The following is a 16,821-nucleotide window of genomic DNA, read 5'->3' as shown; positions in this document are numbered from 1 at the left end:
AACCTATTAAGACGCAACATTTTCATTATTTTCCTATTAAGACCTTGTACTTTGTAAATTGAAACTTTTTCATTTTGGTTACAAAATATAACATTATACTTTCAAATTTGTTTTTATTAAGACATTGAACTTTTAACTTTTTTCATATTTGGACATTGCACTTTAATAATTTATTTAAATCTAATATATTAATATGTACTTTAATTTTTTTTCCTGCTAAGACATTGTACTTTGAAAAAAGTTACTTTTAAAGTTTTATTTTTTATTTTTTTTATAAAGATCTTTAACTTTGGTTAAGACATTTGACTTTGAAAATAATAACATTATACTTTCAAGACCCAACAAGTTAAAATTGTACTTCCAGTTTTTTTGCATTTAAAAAATCTAACCTATTTAGAAATTATACTTTAAAAATCATAAATTTGTTTGATTTTATTATCAATTATAACATTATACTTTCATAATTTCCCATTAAGAAATTATACTTTTTTTTTACTACCAAGACATTGTACCAAAAAAATTGTAACATGTTATAGCATTTTACTTTAAAAATCTAACAAATTAAGACATTGTACTTTTAACCTTTTGCTATTAAGACATTATACCACTAATTTGCTTCTTAATTCTTTTAAAAGATCTTACTTTGAAAATGTTTTTTTTTTCGTTACAACTTATAGTGTTATATTTTATATTCCCATGACTTCATTGCATTTTTATTTCTTTTCTATCAAGACAATTTACTTTGAAAATCTAACCAATTAGGGTATTATACTTTCAACAACAAGCATATGAATACATGTATTCTAATATTTTTACCATAAGGACATTAAATTTTAAAGTTATATATATATTTTTTTATCTTGGTTACCATGTATATAGCATTATATTTCAACTTTTTTTTCTTATAAAGATTCGGTGTTTTGAAAATCTAATTAGTTTTACCATTGTACTTTCAGTTATAGCATTAAACTTTCAATATATAAGCTTATTAAGATATTAGACTTTGAAAATCTAACCTGTTAAGACTAAACTTGTTTAATTTTGATTAAGAATTACATTTCGAATTATATTTTCCTATAAAGACATGGTTATTATACTTATAGCTTTATACCTTCAAATTATTAGGACAATTTACTTATTTATTCTCATGGAGACATTGTACCCTGAAAAACAAAACCTTTTTTTTTGTTTACCATTTGAAGCGCTTTACTTCTGGTTTTATTTCTCATTAAGACATTGTACTTCTATTTTTTTGCTTTTAAAATATTATATTGGCAAAATCTAACTATCTGTAACATTATACTCTGATTTATAGCATTATACTTTCAAATGTCACCTATTAAATTAATGAACATTTATATGCTCAATCAAGACACTTTACTTTCAAATCTACGCAGTTAGAGGATTATCCTTTCAAAGTTGAACCCATTAAGATAATGTACTTATAACTTTCCACTTAAGATATTACATTCTTAAAACCGAACCCAAAAGCGACCCCAAAACCACAGCCTTAGTTTTGAGAATTTTAAAACCAAACCAAACCCAAAACCATTGGTTTGGTTTTTCGGTTTTCAATTTGTACTTGGGTTTCCTGGTTTGGTTTTGGTTTTAAACCCAAACTTTAATTGAATCATTAGCTAACTTCAAGTGTTTAATATAAACATGAAGTTGAAGTATCTTCTGATACTTCAATCGATGTGGACTTAAAGTAGATATCAAATAAAGCATGAGGATAACAAACTTATATACTAGATGAAAATAACTAAGTTTTCATGTGTTTGGCGATGTGGGATAAAATAGTTGGGAAAATAAAAGAATAGAATAGTTGGAAAAATAAAAGATATGTAAACAAAGGATTTGTAAGGAGCAAGAATTGATCCTTAGAACTTTATTTCATTAAGCCAACACCTTAACCAATAGACTAGCTATTTGTTTTTGCTTATAACTGAAGGGGTGCGTATATATACACTACATAAAACAAATTTTTTTTTCTAAAAAATCTACACTACCGAATTTTTTTTGAGGGGTATCTTGGATCCGCCCCTGTTTGTGTTAATAACAACACAAATAAGTTCTAAAGTTCTTTAAACTTCGAAGACATCAAGTTAAAGGGACCAAAATGACACTAGAATCACCCATAACTTAGATCTAGAGAGGTCAGAACATAAAGGCTGAGACTTTATACCTTGCAAGGACTAGTTGATTAAAAAGAGTAAAGGAACTTCGCTAGATCTGAACTTATATAACACTTTAAGACCAAGGGATAAGTTAACCACCTTCAAGCTTCACACCAAAGGAAGATAAGGCTCAAACATGCAACGAAGGCTAGTGTTAGGGTTGTTAGGGTTGAGACAGAGAATCTATGGAGGTGGAGGTTGTGAAATGATGAACCCCAGGAACAATGCCCTTAAATAGGCCTAAATCCAGAGGCCTAGGGCCTAAGCCAAACAATGTAAGTCGTGCCGTGACACCTTGTGTGTCGCGTCGTGTTAACAACGTGTCATAACGCCTACCAAATAAAGAATATATATATAAATAATGCTCAAATGCACTAGGGGTAGTACATGAAACCAGGATTGATTTCACATGGACACGACATAAGGTCTATGCCTCTCTTGCATAAGGAAACACTAAATTAATAGTAACTGAAATGGGGGGATTTGTTGACTATTAAAACTAACTTGGAAATAAATTTATAAAAGAAAATTGCAATTTAAATATTAGAATAAAATTCGGAAAGTAAAAACAATTTCACTTTTGCAGTGACTCCTAATCATGCAAATAACCATCAACACGATTATTGAATTGTGTATTGTTTAATGTAACATCCCAAAAATCACGACTAAAATTTTCTCTTAAGACATTACTAAAACCATATTCATAAAAAACCGTATCATAAATCATTACATAATTTCGTAGCATTAATTCGAAATACAAACTTATTATCAGAGTAAAACATCATAGGCTAGCTGACTATGGTGTGTGCACTGCAATCTTCCCGAGCTCCTCCTTTGAAAACTGAGTACCTGAAACCAAAAACTGAAACTGTAAGCACGAAGCTTAGTGAGCTCCCCCAAACTACCACATACCATACAATAACATATAAAGCACATACTGGATCTTGCCCACTACATCGGACCGAGGTCCGGACTAACTGGGGCCCTTCCCCCCGCATCGGACCGAAGTCCGGAAACTAACTGGGACCTTGTCCCCTGCGTCGGACCGAAGTCCGGAAACTAACTGGGACCTTGTCCCCTGCATCGAAACGAAGTCCGGACTAACTGGGGCCTTGCCCCCTGCATCGGACCGAAGTCCAGAAACTGACTGAACATAGCATAGCATAACATATCAACTAGCATAAACACATATACTGCATACTGCATCGGGCTGTAGCCCGGACCACATAACACATAGCGCATAAATCCTGTCGGAGCCACGAAGGCATCAAACATACTAACTACTGCATCGGGCCGAAGCCCGGAAACTACTGCTAACTAAACGGGCCGGCATTGTGGCCTTAGACCCGTTCCTACTGGAAGGAAACTCACATCGTGAACTGGCTGCTGAGTGTATGGCTCTGGAAGCTATCTGCTGCTGCTCCAGTATCTCCCCAGCTACAATTCTACAAATACACTCAATCAAATACTAATAACTGCATTGGGGTAAAATGACTCTTTTACCCCCGGCTAAAGTCAACTCTCCCGGTCAAAGTCAACTTACAGTTGACCTGACTTGTCGAGTTGGGCCGCCAACTCGCCGAGTTCCTACTCTCACTTCTCAACCCTGCTCGTTGCTACTCGTCGAGTATGGCATCAACTCGACGAGTTCCCTTTCGATTCTAAAACTCATGCTATCTGCATCCGACCCGCCGAGTTGTATGAACAACTCGACGAGTTGCTCTTGAATCTATGAAGATTGCCTTAGACTCGCCGAGTTGTATGAACAACTCGTCGAGTCCCTCCATTACCGAGTCTAACCTCCGGCTCACTGAGTCCATTCTACTACTCACTGGTCCCCACTCAGAATCACTCAAAGGGGAAAAATCGGGGACTCGTGGCTCGACTCGCCGAGTCCGAAGAACGACTCGTCGAGTCGCATGCATGCAGTTACTAAAAATCGATTCTGCTTGAATCCAGTGCATATAACTTGTAGATCTGGGCTTCTTATGCTCGATTAACACGTAAAGATTCTATCTTTACGTGTCCATACACATCCATGGAGATTAAAAGGCTCAAAAGACATAATAAAGGCTAGATCTAAGGTTCTCATGCAAGGTAACTTCAAAAAGGAGATAGATCAGGGCTCTACAACTCTTAAATGAACAGATCTAGGGATATCTCGACCCAATAAGGCATCCATACAACTATAAAGCTTGGAAAATACATTAAACTAGCCTTAGAGGTGTTCTAATGGAGGTTTTAAGCACAAAACAGGATAATTCCGGGACATACCTCAATGAACTCTTGACTTTGGCCTTGGATCTTTGCTCTACACTTCCTCTTTTAGGTCCTTTCTTCTTCTTCTTCTTCTTCTTCTTCAATCCTTCAAAAATCCACACCAAAACACTTTAATCATACAAGGAATGGTTTAGGGTTTCTCACAAGCTCTCTGAGGGTGAAGGAGGCAAGTTGGGGCACATATCATTGCTTAAATAGTGAGCAAACTCGGGGATTTAGGGTTTTCTTTGCTTAGACCAGACTCACCGAGTCACCTTGGCCGACTCGCCGAGTTGGTCGCTTACACCTCGACCCGGATCCCGCTCGGACTCGCCGAGTCCCTTCTTGGACTCGCCGAGTCTCCCCTTAAAATTGGGGTTTCTTTCTTTTCTTGACTTTCCAAACTTTGGCTGTTACATTTAAAATGCTACGAAAAATTATTAATAAGCTCTAACAATTTTCTCATACTAAAATGTTTAACCAAAACAAACTTTTTGAATTAAACCTTACTTTTTACCGAATTAACCAAATAAACTCTTAATTAATTTAGTAAAGTAGCATTAGACACAGTGTTAATTTCCAGTGAAGTCAAATAATACTTCTTACAAGCTCGGAAGCATAAAGACTTGTTTGATCTGTTTATATTAGAGTTAATCGTAACACAAAATTAATCTAATATTTGTTACTTTTACTGATTAAAAAAGACAATTATGGATCTAAACAAATTAGATAACTGGAATGATTCATTAACAATTAAAGTGGCCGGCCAATAGAATGAATCAAAATCAAACTTTCAATTAAGTATGAAACGGATCAAACTAAACTGTAAACACATCAAAAATCAAATGGTGTTCTTCAAATCTGTGTTTGACACTCAGTCGTCTAGAATCTCGAATAGGGTCACTGGGGTGTTTTTAGAAGCCTTTTTATACTTCCAGTAAAAAAACAGAGATTTCTGTGATCGCATATATGATAAATGCGATTGCAATTATCGTGAAAACGTGCTCTGAAGTGACTTAAGGAAATACGATGTCGTTTTGGAACTTTTCATGTCTTAAAAGCAAATATGCAATCGCATATATGGATCTGCGATAGCATAAATGGTATTTTTTTCTCAGGTCGAGTTTTGGCATGTAGAAACCTCGAAGTAAGTATGCAAGCATTTTTTGCGATCGCGATCACATAAACAGGAATTATGATCGCATTTCGTCATTCCTGCCTCGTTTCGGTTGCCATTCTACCTTTCAAACTATTCCAGATCATTTCTTAGCATCATTCCTTAGTTCCATAGCCAATCAAGCTCCGATGCTTCCTAGAAAGCATCCCGAGATGTCGTATGTGTCAATGTGCTCCAATTTGCCCTAGTATGGGCATTCTATAAAGCTACAACGAAAACAAATTTGGCGCAAGAACTGTGTGATATGATATTTTTCATTCTCTACCAAGTGAAAGCATAGAGCTAGGCTCCTACGCAACAAAGGCTACTCCTGCTTCGACAAAAGTTGATTTGGACATGTTGGGTTCTTAAGGATGCGTGTTTTGGTTTTTTGACTACGTACTGTGTTATTTTAGCTCGCAAGGCTAGTGCATACTTATAAATAAAACTATGACTGGATTATTGGGTTAGATCATTGCAAGTCTTCCTGACTTTGAGAGTCTGTGATACATAGAAGGTTTCAGGATGGTCATCTTGGTCGTGATTCCATTGGAGCTCCATCACTGTAGAGTCTGATCGTTTTTTTTTTTTTTTTTTTTAATTTTTTTTAATTTTTTTTATTTATAAATGCAAATTCGGCAATAATGATACATAGAAGGTTTCAGGATGGTCGTCATGGTGGTGATTCCATTGGAGCTCCATCGGTGTAGAGTCTGATTGATTTTTTTTTATTTTTTTTATTTTTTATTTTTTATTTATTATAAATGCAATTTCGGCAATAATGATATCCCCAACATACCAAAACTAACTGTCACCCCACCGGTAGTAGTAATGTAAGAATTGGTACATAGAATAACTTTTTATATAAAGGAGAAGATATTGTATACCGAAACTTCCTTCTTGCATTAAGCCCCTCCGGAAGCACACACTATAATACCGTTTAGTTGCCCTCTGCTATTAACAACCTCAGTTAATCCTGTCTTTCTTTGATAAGAATTGATATGATTTTTATTAAGCTCCTCCGAATGAAATTCAATAGGATCCAAAGAGACCATGTTTTCATCCATAGGCCCTCAAGTGCCCCGGATTGATTAAAAGTTCGATTCTATCTGAACTACTCATTTTCAAATGATACATTGTTAACAAAGATGCACCTTCATGGTAGATGGGTTTGGTTTCCCGAGGATCGCATGTAGGCCGGTCTTAGCGGATTCTTCTTGCTCGTTATCGATGTTTGTGCTCCTGTTTACCTGCCGTTCATCAATTCTATATTATGCTTCTAATGCTTTGAAGGTGTCGGCTTTGCATTGATGACTCGGATCATATTTGTTCCCACATCTGAAACATTCTCCTTGTGGTTCTGTTTTTTTGCAACTGTGATTCTAGGGTTAGACTTTGGTTCGATTTTCTGTGGGTTTGTGAGGGAAGACGAGTTTGGCATAGGGGTAAAAGGTTTGAAATTGGGTTTTAGTTGAGAATTCCAGGGTTTTCTTTTCTGGATGGGAATGACTCATTTTGGATTCAAACTCGAGTGCTAGACTCATAGCTTTGTAAACAGTACGAGGTTTAGGATGCGAACGTCAGCCTTTTCTCCTCGTAGGAACTGGTTATTGTTCCGCCGACAACCATGAATGAAGGTCTAAGGCATCACCCTCTAAATGCATAGCTGCAACATCCACCTTTTCTTCATCAAGAGTGTTATAAAATCGGAAATACTTTTCATCCTTCAATATCCAATCCCTCGGATCCCTCCACTGAAGATGGGAAATTCAATTTTATGATATGGCCTACGGTTGAAACCGGAATGGCTTGTATCTCCATCATCATTCTTTCTCCCACCACCAAACTTCTCCTTCGCTGCTGCTTGGTGCTTCAAATTGGCGATGTCCTCCTTTAAGAACTCCATAGCTTTGAGTTTAGCAGCAATCACCGCTAATTGAGTAGTGACAGGATCATTGTTGCTACTTCGATTTCCAGGTAATGGAACCAATGATAGGATCTCGAAATTACAGCAATCAAATGATTGGATGAAAGTCAAAGGGCCCGATTCGAAAGGAGCAAAGTCTCCAATACAAATAGATAATTGATAAAATCACTAAACTAAAAGCTATTGAAATGTAGCCTGCTAATTAACACTTGGGTTATAACCAACTGCTCCTGGAAACTAGCTTGTTAACTGCTCCCCACCTTTCCATTAACCCATTGCTTTGTTGTATCAGCAGGATCGTTGGTTCTCAAGCCTTTTCCATTGTTCTTATATTTTACTTGTATTGTAAGTAGACTTCTAGAACCTCATACACTGTTTTGAAGTCGGGTTCTTCATCTGTAGTTTCAACTTTTTAGTGTTGCACTGTTTACATTTAACCTTTAATGATTAAACCTTTTTTTTTCCGACAGCTGAATAGTAGATTATACATTTAACCTTTATATTTAAACTAGGTATTTAATCCCTTTTGAAGAGTAGACAATCACCTTGGAAGTAATAACCATTAACCAGACTATATGAAGCTATTCTTGGATTTGTTATTTAAAAGTGTAGCGTACTAATCTACAAAATAGCACATGGCTTCAGGATGTGATTTAGGTATAGGTAGACTTCTAGAACCTCATACACTGTTGTGAAGCCCTTCTTCAGCTTTAGTGTCAACTTTTTAGTGTTGCACTGTTTACATGGTTCCTTTTAAATAGCAGTTTCCGTGTTAATTCTATGCAAGTCAAAAGGAAGATTTATTGCCCAACTATACATTCCTGTTATACAAGTTTTTTAAGTTCCATTCATAGAGATGTCTTTTGCATTTTTATGTTTCATGCTTAGTAAATACTTTCTACAGGTGACAGTTTTCCTTTTGTTCAATAAGTTGCCTTTTGTTCAACAAGTTGCCTCAATGCAGTTATTTGTGATTGTTGTGTTTTTAAGGTATCTTTTCATAATTGCAGCATTCATGAAGGATTACAAGTTTCCTTATATTCAAAAGTATTATTATTTGTTAATTACATTGCTATTCTTATGTAGCATAATCTGTTTCCTTTTGATTGTTAATTACACTGATTTCTATAGATTGTGTAACAGATTATACCGAGAACAACGAAAACTTATCTTCACTAAGAAGCAAACAAATCTTCATTAATTCTTAACATAGTACATAATCACGACTTGCCAATTCATAGATAAAATGATAATTGATCCCAATATGTTTTTGCTCTTCCCGTGATACACTGGATTCTTGTTGAGTGCAATTGCAGATTTGTAGTACTATTTAGTTTTGGTTCAATGATTTTTAGTACTACTTTTTATTTATTTTTTTTGAAACAACAAACTAGCTAACATACTCCTAAATACCACCTATGTCTTCTAAGAGACTTGAACTCATGACCTCTTATTTGAAAGAGTCACTCCTTACCGTTAGGCCGAAGGCCCTCTGGTCAATGATTTTTAGTATCATATAGTTATATTAAATTGTTATTGAATTTAATTCGTACAACTCTCATCCGTTTTGACTGATCTATTCCACGCTTTAGCGGTGAGTAATAACTTTTGACAAAGTTCACTGACACGTCATATAGCTATATATAATGGTAAGCAAAAAAATAAATAAAGAGCATCTCTCTATACACAGCCCCAAAATCAAACATTGAAACCCAATTCTATAGTTCTCATATCAAAAATGGCACGGAGAAAATCAGTGAGGGTTAGCAAGAGGGCTAAAAGATGGATCAAAGTTGATCGAATTTCCCGTTTGCCCGATGATTTGATTGATCACATTTACTCATTTTTAGACTCAAAAAGTTCTGTTCAAAGTAGCCTTTTGTCACGTAGGTGGAGAAATACATGGAAATGCCATCCACGTCTCAAATTCGAGACCGATCTCTCCACCGGTCACAAATTCGACAATTTTGCGCAAAAATTTCTATCTAAACGAAAGAAAGATGCACAAATTCCAATCATTCACTTCCGTTCAAACTCGATCCCCATCCGCCTTCTCAAAAAGATCATATCATATTCAATGTCACACGGGACTAAAACGCTCAGCATTCTATACATGAATGATATACCAACAAGACGTGGCGGATTCGATTTGTCTTTACTTAAATCTCCTTTTCTTCAAGATCTTCATTTGGATATCGATTTTCAGTTGTTTAAATCTCCAAATCTGTCATGGTATTTGCCTACTTTGACTACTTTACATCTGCAAAAGGTTACATTTACACTGGATCCTCCAAACGACGATGGATCCTTGGAATTGTTTTCCGCCTTTTCAAATCTGAGATATCTTATGTTGCTTGATTGCCGATTATGGAATGTTCGTACATTCTATATCACATCAAGTGGATTAGAGAATCTCACATTAATCTGTCTTGTGCATTCTTGTCAATTTGTGATCTCAGCACCAAATCTTTCATCTTTCATATATGATCACATGACTCCGTCTTTGTTATTAGCCAACAATCTTGATTCATTAGAAATGGTAAGCTTTCGAACCATTTATGATAGGCCTACTGAAAACCTACCAAATTATGTTGAAACGATGATCAACACTTTTCATCAACTTCACAAGGTAAAGCACCTTATTTTAGACAAAGATGCCGTGTTTTATATTTCAAGGTTTTGTGGCTTGCTTGAAAGGAGACCTTGCCCTTTTGTGGCTTTAGAAAGTTTGACATTCGATGAAATGCCTTCTTCTATCTTTCGAAATCATGTTGTGTTTGATAATATTATAAGTTATTTCCGTAGCGGTTCTCCAGGCTGCATAGCTTATATTGAATATATATAGTTTCACATGGGCTTCAATGAAACAGTCGGTCATTATCATATCAGGTAAGATCAATCTAAATTCCTTTTTGAGCCACTGTTAAATTTTATATTTACTTATCTCCGTTTTACCCCTTCTTACACTGATAAATTTTAATTTTTCAGGTTCTATTAATCTTTTCATATCAGAAGTTCTCCTGGCTACCCTTTGTTTTAGAATATCATGGATGTTGTTAAACTTATAATATATGCTTGTTGGTTTTTGGCTACAAATGTTGTTGATAGGAGACTGTTTTGTGCTTTCGTTTTTAATCATGTTATGGATGTTTTGTGTTTATTTAAATCTTCTGGATTGCATATTTCCGTAGTTTCTATTTCTACTTTTCTTTTCAGATGAAACAATGAACTTACGAGTGACCATAGGGAGTCATTCCCTCTGGTAAGTGTATGTTTTGTGTTGAATACTTCTGAAAATTGCACACGGTAGATGAATTATAGATTCCTTTACAAATATGACAGTGATAAGTGATAACTGTAATTTTATACCCATCCTAGCAAAATTAACCCAAGTTTATCCAATTCGATTGTCAATCATGAATATGAACTTCTATTGGAGCATACCTATTTATCCATTCGATTGTCACCCATAAAATTAGGCCACAAAGACCAAAATTCAAGATCATCCTCAACCTAACACAACTCAACTTACAGTCTCTTTGAGTTTCCAAAGCAAACAGCCTAAAAACCAACTAGAAAAAAGGAATTTTAACAAACCATTTCTCGTGCCAAATTAAAATTCCATTTGATGCGATCATAAAATTCTCCATCATGAAGTTGTGATCACCCAACTTGTTTGTAGCTTTACAATACTCACGCGTAGACTTGAACCACTTTTAGAACCAACACCACTTAGAAAAGTCTAGATTCCCCATAAAGTGCTCTGATCAAATTAACTCAAAGAGCATCATCAGTTGCATTAACAAAATATCCATTGCCACTTGATGAGAAGCGATTTATTTGCAGCAAAAAGACTAAATCCTCAATCCGCTAACTTCTTTAGGGGGAATCACCTCCTTCCACCATACAAGATGTAACATTTTATCACACATCTCTCTCCAAAAAAAAAAAATATTACTCATACTTTCTACTTAAGCGAGGGATATTCTAGGGACTTTCAATATCTTGAAAAGATAAATACACAAACTTCCTAGAACAGATTTGTAAGTGTATTTTGAAAGGCAAAAGAGGGCAATTAAAACACACATGATTTAAATTGATTGAGAGACAGCAAATTGGGGAAGATTTTTTCTTGTATTTCATACACTCAAAATGAAATGAAAAGGGAAAATAACTACATCTATATAAAAGAAATTAGGTTATAACTCGTGGAAACTACATACTACAAAGTAAAATATTATATAGGCTATAAAACTAATTATCATTATTCATTGATTTGCAAATCATTAATTTATTTACAAAATTTGATGTGTTAACAACGTGATACATGGGTTAATAACTTAAAATAACAAAAATACACGGGTTCCTAACTTAAGATAACAAAATTAGTATGTTTTCATGTTTGATGACCCTCTAGAGTTAAGATTCTCCCCCTTAACACCTCAAATTAAACATCTCTTGTTTTTTGAAAGGTGACTTTTGGAACTAAATCTTTTCTTTCAAATGGAAATTTTTAAGATTTTGATAGAAATGTAGAGCTTCATTGTTTTGTTATTATAAGACGTGGTTTATATAGGAAATTGAGCTTGAAATTTTTGTTTTGTTTCACATTGTTTAACCCTTTTGGTTTAATTTTAGGGAAGTCTTATGAGTTACTCGATCACAATCTATAGAAAATATGATAGTAGTTTTAAAATAAAACAAAAAAAAATCATGGTTAAGATTGACGGACTTTATATATATATATATATATATATATATATATATATATATATATATATATATATATATATATATATATATATATATATATATATATAGTCAAGATCAAATAAGAAGTAAATTTTTGGTAGGAATGTAAGAAGTTTTTTTTCTACATATTTTTTTCGCGAACAAACAAAATGAATCATTAGATAATTCATTTGTAAGATGATTCACAAGAAAAAATTCTCAAAAAAACATCTCGATAATTCATTTATACAATGATTTTGTTGTTATTCACTAAAATTATCATAAAAATGAATTTTTTCTTAATTCACTTAAAAATGAATCATAAAAATGTTGTTTTTGGAATTTTTTCTTGTGAATCATCTAGTGATTCATTTATTTTGTTCGTCAAAAAGATATGTAGAAAAAAAACTTCTTACCTTCCTACAAAAAAAAATTTCTTACCGGATCTATATCCTATATATATATATATATATATATATATATATATATATATATATATATATATATATATATATATATATAATTTAAATGAAAATACAATGCTATAATAAGAATAAACAAAAGTATATTCCAATACTAAGAAAAAAAATGAAAAGATGATTGGTAATTCTTGTATTTAGCCCTTATTTTTTCTCGGTTTCCCCTATTAATAGAATCAATCGTTTCTTCTTCAAAATTGCACCTCTTTTTGTAAACAGGGAAGAGAAACTTGTACTCGAAAACCATGATGAGTAATCCTTCCAAAGATAGCCATTTTTTATTGCATCTCTCTCTCCAGTCATTTAATTATAACAATGAAATCTAGATGTTAGTCTTAAAAGTTTATAGCAACCAACCGGCTTATACAATTATACATCAATTATAAACAAAAAATAATCTTCAAAATCAGCATCTATATTAAGTAAGCTATTAATTTAACTAAACTACAAAATCAGTCCTTCAGCTACACCTTTTGTCGAGTTTTTAATCAAGAAGTGAGCCAAAAGCCCCAAAATAGGGTATTTTTGAATGCAGAAAATCAACTTACCAAAACCATTGTGGATTTGTTATGGCCTCTTTATACATGTCATGGTCTGCTCCTGTTTTGCATCAAATTTATGTTGCTTCTTCCCCTTAGATTTGATTCAAGGTAGGTGGAGGGTATTTTGGTCATAGTGTTGATTTAGAATGCAGAAAATCAACCCACTGTTCATAAGCGTTAGGAGCGTTAATATTTTATACGATTTTAAGATTTAATTGTAAATAATAAAAGTGGTATTGGACTGTTTTTTTTGATGTTGTAAAAAATACAAACGACCAAAGTACATTGCTATCATAGTACATGTATGTTGACACAATAGTCAAAGAATACTACATTTTTTCAACAAACAACAAAATATTGTAACAATTTTTTAGTTGGTTATTTGTAAAATTAAAAGATTATAGGTTGAGAAGTAAATGCTAATCTTGATTGAGGTGTTTTTGGCTATGCCAAGAAAACAATACTATACTTTCTAATATATAAACCAATAAAGCTGCAAACTTCCCATATTTAACCATTTATTTAACCTTTTATGTTTAGATTTTCACCTTAAAAGGGATAACCTTTATTTTTTTAGCCATTTAAGTTGAGATTTCTATATTCCTTCATGGTCATATATGGATTTTAAAAACTAATAGTCTATCGTAGCAATACGAAACTTAATTCACAATGTCATATCAGAACCCTATCCATCAGAAAATATCAAAAGAGAACAAAATCAGTATTAGCTACACCATTTAAAAAGAAAGGACGTTGCTTGCAATGTTTTAAAAACCGGTTTGAATCGGCCAGTCGAACCGGTTGGATAGGAAACCGGGGGAGAGAGGGGTTTAACTATTACCGGTTTTGCATAGATTTATGAACCGGATTGAACAGGCCGATTTTAGAAAAACCCGGTTGAACCGGTCAAAATGTACCCGTTAAACCGAAGAAAAACACATGAAAAAGAACCATTTACATAATACATTTTAGTGATTTTTTTCAAATATATTTAGTTTTCTTTAAATAAAAACATATGGTAAATATAATAAAGTTTTTTTTTATGTGTTTGTATTTATCTAAAACTATATTTTGTTTCGGTATTATACTTTATTTTCTTTTGACGTATATAGATTAATGTAAAATACTAAAACTTATGGTTATGTGTTATTTTAATCTATTTGGATTCATTTACAACTTATTTTTATGTGTATTTTTAATGTTTAAACATGTAAACATCAAATTCATGATTTATATATGTATGTGTATGAAAACTGAAAAAAAAAACATGAAAAATATAGAAACCGGAAGATCCGTCAGTCGAACCGGTTAAACCGGGAACCGGTCACCATACCGGTTCAACTAAAACCCGATTTTTAAAACATTGGTTGCTTGTGGGCAAGGATGTTGCTTTATGTCTGATTATAATATTTATAAGAAAACTGCCTATTAGATAACAAATTTCAGCAAAACCAAATGATTATGATGCCAAAAGAAGCACAAATAATTATAAAATGAACCCATAATTAGATGTTTTCATTGAAAATATATTAGATTTCAAAATCTTCTAGGAATGCATACAGAAATCCAAACTGAAGTTGAAAAAATCGAACCTGTTCGAAAATCGACATCAACTTTATTCTCGTTATGAAATCAACCAAGAAGAGATACGATTTGCTTCAAATCAGCATAGATTTGGCTTCAAGATCTCCGTCGTAAATTTTAGGGTTTACAATTTAGTTTTGTCTTCCTGTCAGTTGTTTGCGACCGATTTTTAGAGAGAAAGACAAAGAAAGGAAACTAACATAGATTGAAAGGCGTGGATGTAAGCACATGAAAACAATTTATCAATATTCCTCCATGAGTACCGACATCGGAAAGAGAATGCATCAAATTTAATAGGAAGAATTGATCTATCAATCTTAACGACATTATAGGCATATATGAGTGAAAGTCAAATGAGATTTCCTTCCTTATTTTTTGAGATCAGGATGAAGAATTATTGAATATAATTTATGATTCAAAGAAAAGAAAAGGGAATGAGGAGAAAAATTAGGAATGGAAACAAATTTTTTAGTAGAAATATTGAGCAGGAAAATAAAAGGTGAAAGAACAATGAGTGGACACGTGGTAAAATATAGGTTTAGAAGATAAGCATGTGGCATGTTTAGGATTTGTTTATTAGAATAGGTATATGGGGGCAACAAACTCACTTCTTGATTACACGAAAAGGTAATATAGCCTACATGATCCTTTTGAAAGAGTCAAAAATAAATAGTGCATAAAATAATAAATTTACCCTAAAAAATTCTAGATTAAACAAACATATTTCCTTTTAATTCGAAATCTTTATTCCAAGCTTTTCTTTGATTTTATCAGAAAAGTCTCAATATTTTCAGAAAAGTTTCACTTTAGTCCCAATCGTTTTTAACATAAAAATCCTGATTATTTCATTTTTGCTCAAATTAACAAAAAAAAAATCCTTTTCATTTAACAAGAAATGACATATTATCGTGTAAAATCAAATACTTGAGACTTTTCTGTTCAAAAACTTTTTTTTTGGGACTAAAATGAAACTTTTCCGAAAATTTTGGGATTCTTCTGATAATTTCCTTTTTTTATAAATGTATCAAGATGAAAAAATGACCACTTTGAAGACGACTTAACCAATTGAGTCCATAATCCCAACCATGAGCTTCTGCTCTTGGTTTTTGGGCTTATTATAGTCTTAATGGTTTAAGTGTTACAACCTCTACAACCTGAAGACTTGAATTTCTTTTTGCAAGAGTTGTCTTGGCATATGGGAGCTTGAAAACCTTTTGAAGTGTCACTTAAGTTCTTTAGGAAAGGCTTAATAATTCTTGTGAGGACTTGCACAAAAATATTACTAGGTGTAATGTTCGGTTACTGATATGTATTTTAAATAAGAACTACTCTTTTTTGCAAAGGGAGTGGGCGAGTTGGAGGCCCCAAACTCGTCGAGTAGGAACGAAAATTTGGATGTGAGATTTGAATCCTACTTGACGAGTTGAGATCCTCGACACGACAAATGAAACCCTAATTTCAGGGCTTTGCACCCTATTTAAACACCTTAACCTCCAAAGGTTGGCCTCATTTGCAGTCTCCATCACCCCAAACCCTAGCCACGAAACCCTAATCCATCTTTGAGTGCTTTTGAGCCATTGTTGTGTGTTCTTGGTGATTTTGAAGCTTAAAAAGGAAGGAGAAGCTTGAGGATTCAAGAGGAAGTTAGTAAATTCGGAAGTTGAGCTGCATTTCTGACTCATTTGAGGTATAAAGTTGATACCTTGGCTTTCTATTGCATAGATCTTCATTTACGGTTGTATTTTGTTACTTTTAGGCCATATTGAAGTCATTTTCAAGATTTGAGTGTATCATGAAGTAGTGACTTCATATCTACGCACCTATGAGATTATAAGGCTTAAAGTTGCCAGCTTTATCAAGCCTTGGCCCTTCCGCATGCCCCAAATCTCTTGTATAGCTAAGTTTTGGTGTTTCTGGCTTCATGACACCATGCATGGACGTAAAGTTAGAAACTTCACATGGAAAC

General features: G+C 33.5%; 1 protein-coding gene and 1 long non-coding RNA gene across 2 annotated transcripts; one reads left to right on the top strand and one right to left on the bottom strand.

Annotated features, from left to right (window-relative positions):
• The first annotated feature begins 1,153 nt into the window (after positions 1 to 1,153).
• Positions 1,154 to 10,863, top strand: LOC145041780 (putative F-box/FBD/LRR-repeat protein At4g13965). The gene is made up of 2 exons (XM_078989955.1): positions 1,154 to 10,408; positions 10,508 to 10,863. Exon 1 carries the CDS (start codon positions 9,258 to 9,260, stop codon positions 10,362 to 10,364), a length of 1,107 nt encoding a protein of 368 aa, XP_078846081.1. The 5' UTR covers positions 1,154 to 9,257; the 3' UTR covers positions 10,365 to 10,408; positions 10,508 to 10,863.
• A 143-nt stretch (positions 10,864 to 11,006) lies between these two features.
• LOC145041781 (uncharacterized) lies at positions 11,007 to 15,319 on the bottom strand. The gene is made up of 3 exons (XR_013680427.1): positions 14,864 to 15,319; positions 13,278 to 13,435; positions 11,007 to 11,415 (listed from the first exon to the last, which is right to left on the bottom strand). It is a non-coding gene; the product is annotated as an uncharacterized LOC145041781 (long non-coding RNA).
• Between the last annotated feature and the right edge of the window lie 1,502 nt (positions 15,320 to 16,821).

This window comes from Lactuca saligna, chromosome 4 (genome assembly GCF_052625555.1).
Source record: "Lactuca saligna cultivar CGN05327 chromosome 4, ASM5262555v1, whole genome shotgun sequence".
NCBI classification, from domain to species: Eukaryota; Viridiplantae; Streptophyta; class Magnoliopsida; order Asterales; family Asteraceae; genus Lactuca; species Lactuca saligna.
Note: the sequence above shows the minus strand (reverse complement) of the source record. Positions and strands in the feature narration are given on the sequence as shown.

Coding starts and splice junctions, on each gene's coding strand:
- LOC145041780 (XM_078989955.1), top strand. CDS start 9,258: ATGGCACGGAGAAAATCAGTGAGGGTTAGCAAGAGGGCTAAAAGATGG.